This window comes from Fukomys damarensis, unplaced genomic scaffold, assembly GCF_012274545.1.
Source record: "Fukomys damarensis isolate Sample0158 unplaced genomic scaffold, DMR_v1.0_HiC HiC_scaffold_12, whole genome shotgun sequence".
Lineage (NCBI taxonomy): Eukaryota > Metazoa > Chordata > Mammalia > Rodentia > Bathyergidae > Fukomys > Fukomys damarensis.
Window position 1 is genome coordinate 15,104,641 of NW_022900924.1, and position 9,702 is coordinate 15,114,342.

At 60.8% G+C, this 9,702-nt stretch overlaps 1 protein-coding gene and 1 long non-coding RNA gene across 2 annotated transcripts in view; one reads left to right on the forward strand and one right to left on the reverse strand.

The window, feature by feature from the left end:
- LOC117285703 overlaps positions 1 to 3,589 on the reverse strand; it is an 11,084-nt gene extending 7,495 nt beyond the window's left edge. Inside the window, exon 1 of the long non-coding RNA XR_004516783.1 lies at positions 3,508 to 3,589. This is a non-coding gene — a long non-coding RNA (uncharacterized LOC117285703). The remainder of the gene's footprint in view (positions 1 to 3,507) is intronic.
- A 503-nt stretch (positions 3,590 to 4,092) lies between these two features.
- The window catches only part of Lhx5 (LIM homeobox 5), a 6,134-nt gene continuing 524 nt past the window's right edge, over positions 4,093 to 9,702 (forward strand). The window contains exons 1-4 of the mRNA XM_010604186.1: positions 4,093 to 4,265; positions 6,086 to 6,309; positions 6,953 to 7,230; positions 7,977 to 8,142. Coding sequence (XP_010602488.1) covers positions 4,093 to 4,265; positions 6,086 to 6,309; positions 6,953 to 7,230; positions 7,977 to 8,142 — 841 coding nt within the window. The remainder of the gene's footprint in view (positions 4,266 to 6,085; positions 6,310 to 6,952; positions 7,231 to 7,976; positions 8,143 to 9,702) is intronic.

Genomic DNA, 9,702 nt, shown 5'->3' on the forward strand with positions numbered 1-9,702 from the left:
CGCCGCCGCCGCCGCCGCCGCCGCGCAGCCCCGGCCGAGAGCGCAGCTCCGAGGCGCTCGCTGCGTTTGTTTAATGTTAAAGCCGCGCGGGCTGGGGAGGGGCGAGTAATGGTCGAGGTCGGGAGGAGGCGGGCGGTGGCGCCAGATACCAAGGGAGCAGAGGGCGAGGGGTGCGCGGTGGGGAGAGCGCCTGCGAAGGCACCAGAGACGCGCAGGCCGCCCGGGAAGCGCCTAGTCCTGTGGCCGCGATTTCCCGGGAAGAGGAAGGAGTTGCCAGCGAAATCCTCTTCGGCCTGCGGAAAGGGGGCCTCTGAGGCCTTCGAGAGACTCATTCCCGCCGCCGTCCCGCGTCCGCGGCTGGAGAAGTCGCCGAAGCACCCCCTGCGCCGGCTGGGCGCCTCCAACTCCCTCTCCTGCTGGTGTGCACCTCCTCGCCCGTAATTAATTACCGAACTCAAGGGGGAATATGCAAACCGCATATTACTAACTCTACGGGGCTTAAGTGATCGGAAACAGATTATTATCTTGTTTGTCTTTTGTCTGTTTTACTTATCCCGCCGCCGTCTGTCGCGTTGTAATGCTGATACTCTTTACTCTAGGAGGAAGGTTTTTATATAGTAAATGCCATCAGCATCTTGTATAAGTGACATTGCGTCTCCATGCATTACCCTGTTAAGACACAAGCGGTTTATTAGTTACATATAGGAAGGGATTTCACTGCCTGGTTGCCATCTGCTAGCGCTGCAGGGCGGGATAAAGTATCTAATAGTTGGTCTGCTGGCGGTTTCTGGGGCTGGGCACCCTTGAAGGTGGCAGGGTGTATAATTTTCCCAGCTGCCCAGCTGGCACAGGGGTTTCTGGAATTGGGCTGCGCTGAGGTCAGGCCCCAGGTGGGGGCCACAAGAGGCAGAGGTCAGTCCTGGCCACCAGACTCAGCCGTCCCCACCCTCACCAGGCCTGGCCCTAACCACTCCTTCCTTGTTCTCGCAGCCTCCCTGGGCTGCCATCACGGTGGCCTGGCTTGGCTGCACACTGGTTTTTCAGCACATCCAGAAGAGGGCAGACAGTTTGTGAGGGAGTCATGGAGCCAGGCCCACCGGTGGACAGCCCCAAGCTGGGGCACACACTGGTTTGGCCCCTCAACCCCGTGGGGACTCAGAGGAAAGTGGGCTTGGTGCAGCCAGACTGGAGCAGAGGAGGCCACCGGATGGGGAGTTCCAGGGACCCCAGAGTGTGTGGGTGGGCTGTGAGCCTTGCCCCCGCCACACCTCACAGTAGTCCGCAAGGTGCAGAATGAGAAGCACTGAGCCAGATGCTGGACTCAGGCACCAGCAGAGAAGCAGAGGGAAAGAAATAGAAAGGGAGGGAGAAACAGTGCAGTGGAATCAGGCAGAGAACAGATACTGGGCATAAGAGAAATGGGACAGAGCAGACTGGGGAGAACTTGAGACAGAAAACCTCAGAGAGACAAAGGCAGAGGACAGCAGCACAGCTGCCTTTGCCACAGCAGCCTCTCTGCCCTTCTCTCTGGTCCTTGTCTCTTCATCTCTGCTCTGCCACAGCTCAAGAATCATCTTGCTGTAGGTAGGCAGGGCAGGTGTGGCCAGAAATGGTTCCATCTCAGGCTCTGGGAGCTGCTCTTGACGGGCCTTGGGGGAGAGGTGCAGTCGGGCCTGCCTGTTCCTGGCTGAGCATGGCTCTGAGGGCTCTGACCAGCCTCAGCACCATGCCATGTCCACTTACACCTGAACCCTGACAAACCAGAGGTCCAGGCAGCAGCACCGACTAGCAGAGCTGCCCAGGTTGGAGACTTCTCTTCCAGAGACCCAGCTGGCGGGTCAGTGCCTCATCGGAGACCGATGCCCACCAATTCCCTGTCCCCAGCAAGACCACCTCCTCTGGAGGGGGCAGCGCTGGGTATGAAGAGAAGCAGGGAACAAGGGAACATCTCTGTGCAGAAGTCTTGCTCCCAACCATCCCTTGAAGGTAAACATTGCTAGAAGTACGAGCATAAATGTAAATATACCCCCCAACCTACAAGAGTCACATAAACCAACACCTGTCTGAACAAACACACACAGGCAGGTGCACAAACACAGACCTACAAAATTCTGCACTCTCAAACACACCCAACCCAGCTCAGTTACACAGTCTCAAGCATGTACATGCTCAGCCACACATACACACACACACACACACACACATTCAGATTTTTAAAGCCCATTTCCACATCAATGTGAGCATGCACATTGTGTCAATAATTTTACACACATGCACACTTATGCATGTGAATGTCCTCACATGCACACTGTATCAAGTAAGTATACACATGTGCCAACACAAATTAAAACGCGCACACAAACAGCAGGATGTGTGCAATCATAAACATGCACATTTGCAAACAAAAAAAATACACAGACCCCAAAAAGACTCACAAGACCGATTAAGACACTCTCAGCAAACAAAATACTGCCATTTCCAAATAGCAGATATACACTAAGAAACTCCATAAATTAACCCACATGAACCCCACAGTCGAGGCCTGGCAGACACTCTCAGCCTTGGGAGGAACTACCCCACAAGCGCCTTACCAGCAGCCAGCAGCAGAACAAGTATCCCAGCTGCACATTCCCAGACCCCTCCAACTTGGAGCCTGTGTAGTGGCCCCGCTGAGCTTCAGGAAGAAGATCTGGTCCCTTCCCCTCCCCTTGAGGCCTGCACACTCCCTCTCCACACACCTGCAAACAGCCCAGAGCTCCCCACAGCCTCAGCCCCCTGCCACTCCTGCACTGCCCCCACTGCGCCACCCTTCTTATTAGCAGCCAAAATCATAGCCAGCCCTACACACAAAGTGAGTGTGAACAGCGCCCATGAAACGCCAGCCGCTTCCCCCCACCCGTGCCCAGGAACTGGAAGGTGTGGTCAGGAAAGGAGGTGGGTGAGGGCCTTGTCCCTGTAGCTGCTCGGGAAGACCTGTCCAGGTTGGACCTCCCCTGTTCCCACTGCTTTCCCAGAGCCTGGTGAGCTCTGCCGCAGGCCGGGTAACTCCGGAGTCCTGGACCAGACCTGATGACACCCTCCCCTGGGCTGGGCCTGGGCCCTGGGAGCAGGCCCGGAAAACCACCTAAGCTGCAGGGCAGCCACTTTCTCCATGAGAAAGGCCTGGCTGAGCCTCAGCCCCATGTATGACAAAAGAAGCTAGGTCTCTGAACCAACGCAAGGCAACGTGGCAACGTTGCAGTCGCAGCTCCTAGGCCCGGACCGCAGGCGGGCACGGGGGTGCGGAAGTCCAACCTTGGGGGCTGGGCAGGGGAGGACGAGGCGGACACAACCGCACTCTGGGCCTCGGGCAACTTCTGCAAGTTCCGTGGATGGCAAAAGGGGGGGAAGTCCTTCCCTGACTAGGCCTTGGAGCCCTTCCCCCCAAATATTTGCGGAGCTAGGAAGAGATGCCGTTTCGATCGCGCAACCCCCGCCCTAGCCCCAAACTGGAAGGCAGATACTTACTCAGCCCCCGGACCAGGCACAAGCTAATACTCAACAATACTGATGCCTTGTTTTTTTTGCTCTGTCCGGACCGCAACGCTGCAGCCAATTTAGATATGCTATAAATTTAAGAGGTTGCCATGGCCACGGCGCGCCCATTGGCTGCCGGGCCCCCTACGCGCTGCGCCACGTCACCAAATCTGAATAAGGATGCGCGAATTAGGCGGCGGCCAGACAAAGATGAGGATCCGGACCGCTTGAAAGTGGGGGAAAGTGCCGGCGCCTCTGCCACCGGGGAAAGGCGCTTGGCAGTGCAGAGGCCAGCAGCCACCGGAGACACCTGCGGGAGCCCGGGACAAACGCCGGGCGCGCGACCCAGGGCATGAGCTTGTGAACGCCGCCACCCTCCACCCCACTCTGGGCAGCCCTGCTCCAGGCCAGAGACCCTCTGAGGACTTGACCAGCTGCATCTTGGTCTGGACCCAACTCGCCCCGTGGAGGCGGCGGCCGAGACTAGAGGCGGAGAGCGGCGGCAGGGCCAGGAGGCCCAAGGGCCAGGGGCCCGGAGGGAGGCGAGGCGGCCGGGGCCGCTCGGGGTTCGCGGCTATGATGGTGCACTGTGCCGGTTGCGAGCGGCCCATCCTCGACCGCTTCCTGCTGAACGTGCTGGACCGCGCGTGGCACATCAAATGTGTCCAGTGTTGTGAGTGCAAAACCAACCTCTCGGAGAAGTGCTTCTCGCGCGAGGGCAAGCTCTACTGCAAAAATGACTTCTTCAGGTAAGAGGCCCAGCCCGCTGCTGTCCGGGAGCTGCCCGGGAGCCCGCCCTGCCCGTGCTTTTCCAGAGCACGGGGAAGAGAGACCAGGAAAACACATTCCAAGCTCCCGGGCTTCGGAGCTTAAGACTTTAGCGGAAGCGGGCAGCACTCTGTCCTCCTCGGCTCCTCCGATCCCCCGCAAAGGGCTGTGCCTAGGCAGAGGAGGAAGGACGCTGCTTTTCTGTCTCACTTTCACCCCCAGGAAGCTCCCAGGCGGTGGGGCAGGGTAGGGACCCCGCTCACCATGGCTGCAAGCCCAGCACCAAAGCTTCAAGCCCTGATCCGGGGGAGGCAAGATTTCTCCTGGAGTTCAGGGCGACTGGAGGTTTCTCCTCCAAGGCAGGATTCATGAGCCCAAGGTGCCCTCCTGAACACACAGAAACTTCTCAGCTGCAGAGGGGGCCCAGCCACAGGGAGAGGGACCTTCCCCTCTCACACCTCACCGCCCCCCCAGCCCCTTAAACATTCCCTCCTGTGCTAAAAGCCCAGATGGATGGAGGCTGGGAATCGAGGTTGAGCCTGGGCTGTCAGCTACCCCCTATGCTTTGGGCTCTCACGCAGGCCAGAGCAGGCCACCCCTCTGAGCCTCAGTTTCCCCGGCTGGGAAATGCCAAGCGACAGCATGGAAGCCCATGGGTTTTTCAGCAGCTTAGCTCTGCCTGCTTCTACCAGGCACCCAGAGCCGGCTTTGTCAGTGCAAATCCCGGTCACCCGCCAAGGGAAGGAAGGGGGGTGTGATCCACACCGCAGAGAAAGGCAGCCCACTGGCCCAGCGCTGGGGAATTTGAATAGGAGAAAATGTCAGCCTCGTCTTTACATGTGTAAACTCCTGGCCCAGGAGGCCCGGCGCCCCTAATGTGGTGGTGCTTGCAAAGCACCTAATGATTTTTGATAAGGTGCATATGGCCAATTATGCTGCCGGATAAGGCCAAAAGTGACTTATGGCTCCTAATGCCCCCACTGCATCAATGTCATCCAAATTCCCTATTTAGAGACACCAGCATGAGGAGTGTGGGGTCCCCAGAGCCCTGATCCCTCTTCCTTCCTGCATCTCAGCCTTGCCCATGGGGGTCTGCACACCCATTCTGGGGGAGGCAGGGTTCTCTCTGAGCCAGAGGAAGAAAAAGAATTAGACCTCAAAGGAGGGAACGGGGAACTGGAGTGAGCCCCGTGCCCTGGCTGAACAGGGGTTGGGGTGCCTTCTATTTACATCTTCCCCACTGACAGCCAGGGCCAGGTTTTGGGGAGCGGGTGAAGCCGAGTCCCTGCTTCCCAGAATCTGCCCCTCTGAGGCCCTGCTGTACACGGCTCCCAGCTCTTGCAGCGGGTCCCACACTGGAGACCAGAAAGTCCCTTGTTAGTGCGGGGACTGCATGGAAGCTTTCCTCCTTGTTCCTGCCCTTCCCAGAGGCTGGGGGACTCTTCACCCCAGTGCTAGGCCCAGCAGCCAGGCAGATTGGCCCCCCTGAGCCCCGGTAGATAGGAAGGCTGCAGGAGGCAAAGCCCAGAGTGGTGCAAATCCAAGCTGCCTGGCTTTCCACCCTCTGCGGGGGAGGCTGAAGCCTTCACCCACCGCCTACCTCCAGGCAGCCCATTAGCCTGTGAATCAGCTCACTAGGAGCACAGCAGCCCCCACCCCAAGAAGAGCCTGGGACCGTTTGTCCCTCTTCTGCCCCTTCTGACAGATGGCGAAGCAGCGGCTTCTCGGGGTGGGTGGGGAGAGGCTGGAGAGCCCTGGACGCTGGGCCCACCCCACGGTGACAGGCACCTTGTGTCCACAGACGCTTCGGCACCAAGTGCGCCGGCTGTGCGCAAGGCATCTCGCCCAGCGACCTGGTTCGAAAAGCCCGGAGCAAAGTCTTCCACCTCAACTGTTTCACCTGCATGGTGTGCAACAAGCAGCTGTCCACCGGCGAGGAGCTGTACGTCATTGATGAGAACAAGTTTGTGTGCAAGGACGACTACCTGAGCTCCTCCAGCCTCAAGGAAGGCAGTCTCAACTCAGGTACAGAGGCCGGCTGGGCCCAGCCTCCGGCCTGGCTCGCTCTGCTTCCTTCCCGGGTCGGGCCTGGGCCAGCCTCGGAGCTCTCACCCAGACTCTTCCGGCAGGCACCCTTGGGCAAGGAGAGGGCATTCCAGGAGGCAGGAAAAGGGAGAGGATTTGGAACACACACACACACACACACACACACACACACACACACACACCCCGGGGCAAACTGAGAGTTTCCCAAGTGGTTCTCTGCCCCTAATGCAGACCTGCTCCATTCATCCTTCTGTGTTCTTCCAGGTCTCGGTAATTTCTAGGTACACTGGGAATTGGAGGAAGGAGAGAAGGGCACGGAAGAAGGGAGGAGACATCTGTAGGCCCCTCTGTCCCTCTCCAAGAAGGCGGTTCTCCCGAGGGCGCCCCCCCCCAGCGCCCAACTCCCGGAGAGGCGCTGAGAGGGCTGAGCCGGGCCGCTACGAGGGCCAGGCACCGCCTGGATAGAGTGGGAGGGCGCCGGGTCTCTGAGCGGGGACGTCGCAGGTTTGGGAGGGAACCGGGCCGGTCGGCGGTAACCTGGGCCGGCTGGAACCGGCCAACGAATCGGAGCGGGATCGCCTCACCGCTGATGCCGCTGTCCCCTTCCCACGTCCGCCTGCAGTGTCATCCTGTACGGACCGCAGTTTGTCCCCGGACCTCCAGGACCCTCTGCAGGACGACCCCAAGGAGACGGACAACTCCACCTCCTCGGACAAGGAGACGGCCAACAACGAGAACGAGGAGCAGAATTCGGGCACCAAGCGGCGCGGCCCCCGCACCACCATCAAAGCCAAGCAGCTGGAGACGCTCAAGGCCGCCTTTGCCGCCACGCCCAAGCCCACGCGCCACATCCGCGAGCAGCTGGCGCAGGAGACCGGCCTCAACATGCGGGTTATTCAGGTGCGGTCTGGGGCACCACGTCCTCCTCGCCGCGGCTGCTGGGACCCGGGAGCCACCACGCCCAAGCCCACGCGCCACATCCGCGAGCAGCTGGCGCAGGAGACCGGCCTCAACATGCGGGTTATTCAGGTGCGGTCTGGGGCACCACGTCCTCCTCGCCGCGGCTGCTGGGACCCGGGAGCCCCCTCGCCCGACAATGGGCAGGCTCTGCGCCCCAGCCCGGGACTGCAGGGCATCCGCCCCGCCGGAGGTGGGGAGCGAGGAACCCAAAGTTCAGCCCCGCCCTGCTGCCCTCCTGCTGTGTGATTCTGGACCAGGCTGCTTCACCTCTCTGAATTCCACTTGCTGCCCTGTCCCCTGAAGGTTTTAAGCCTCTCTGGGGTCCAGGACCCCTCCTCCCCTACCATCTTCCAAGCAAAGAAAGAGGCGAGGCCCGAGCCCGCCGGGCTGCGAGCCGAGGCGAGAGCCTTGCGGGGCAGGAGGCCTTCATAAAGCCGTCAGGCGGCGGACAAGCCGAGGACCAGGAAGCCCAAGTCTTTATGAGTCGCCCCACGGGTCCGCGAAATCCTTCACCCTTGGCTGGTTCACGGAGGCCCCTCTCCACCCCTCCCGGCCTAATCCGGCCCGGCCCCCGCCTCCGGGGAGGCCTGGAGCGCCAGAGGCGTTAGGACCCAGCAGGGGCAGGGCGGGCTGGAAGGGAGGGGAAGGCGCTGCGGACCGAGCTCACTGCCCCTCCTCTGTCCCAGGTGTGGTTTCAGAACCGACGGTCCAAAGAGCGCCGAATGAAGCAGCTGAGCGCTCTGGGCGCTCGGAGACACGCCTTCTTCCGGAGTCCGCGGCGCATGCGTCCGCTGGGGGGCCGCTTGGACGAGTCTGAGATGTTGGGGTCCACCCCGTACACATACTATGGAGGTAAGCGGCCCCCGGGACCCGCGGCTCGGCCTCGGCTCGCGCCGCTCTGAGTGGCCCAGCGCGCAGAGGTCCCGGCCCGTTTGTGCTTTCAGTGACCGTGGGACGCGCTTCGCCCTGTCCCACTCGCGTGGATGTACACGATCAAGGACACATCTAGACGCATCACAACCAGGCACACTCACTCCGGACACAAAAGCAGATTCTCGCGCGCTCCCAGAGTGGCACAAAGACATACAAAATGCAGGGCCTCCCTTACCCACGCGGACACCTGGGCGCGCGCATGCGTGGGGGCGCGCGTCCAGATACACAGGAGTACACACAGCCGCACACAGGTACATCCCACTCCCTCGCCTCGCCTCGCTGAGACACAGCCGGAAAGTCACACGGAAAGGCACACTACCCTGGGCCCTGCCACCGCGTGTCCCTCAGCCACCACCAGACACAGCCTTCCAGCTGTCCGTGCTCCTGCACCTGCTGTTCTGGGCAAAATCTGGGACCATTCTTGGGGTCCTGGGTCGAGGGATCTGGACTGTCCCAGGTACCTCCTGCGTGTCTGGTGCTCTAAGCCACCCTGCAGGCCCACTCATGCGGCGGAATGCGGCGGAAGGCACCCAGATGTCCACTTCCCTTCGGGGCTGGGGAGCATCATGAACCCATTTGCAAAGGGAGTTTTGAGGTTGCTTTTCATGTTCTCCACCTGGTCAGCCCTGTTCTCTCTCCCCAACCCTCATTTTCCTCACTTTGGATGGGAGCCCCAGCTCAGCTCCCTGTCCCAGTTTGTTAGGCCCTCTGGGATGCAGCAGCCCTGGCTCCCCTTTCCGGAGCTGTGGGCCCAAGGAAGCTCTTTCCCCATTTGATCCCAATGTCCCGATTTGGGGGGAGGGTGCACCAGGAAGGCCTAAACTGAGAGGCACATGAGTTCTGTGGGGCTCTCTGCGTGCTCAGGGTTAGTAACTCAAAGGCCAACTCTGAAAGGATTCAGGGACCAGTGAAGAAGAAGAGGGGACCGGAGCTAGGTGCCCAGACCCTGCCAGGAGGCAAGTGGGAGAGCCTGCACCTGGCCTCCAGCTTCCGGAGTCCGGTTCAACTGGAGATCAAGCCCGGCCCTTAGAAATTGCGGCAACTGAGAAATTGTTCTTTGCAGCAGTAGCGCGCAGGTTGAGGGGCCCCCAGTCTCTCAGCCTGGACAAGGCCTCGGTCGCCCCTCACCCACTCTCCACCTAGCTCGGCCCCCCCCTCGGTGGGGCGGCAGCATTGGCACGGAATTTCCCCGCCTAGGTCATTAGCCTAGGTTTCCGGGAGGACGGGTCAGCCCCGCACCAAACCTTTGCGCGCTGTCCCCGCGCTCCAGGTTCCTGGGGAGGGAGGCTGGACGCCTGGGTCCCTCGTTCCCCGGAAGGGGGGGTCCCCAGCCCTCAGCAAAGCAGCCCCGCCTAATCAGTGCTGGGAGATCCAGGCAGTGGCGGCGGAGAGCGGGCGAGAAAGGGGCCGGGCGGCGGGGCCGGCGGCTCCCCGTGGGAGCGCGGACAAAGCCCCAGCTGCGGCTTTTGTGCCCCTTTC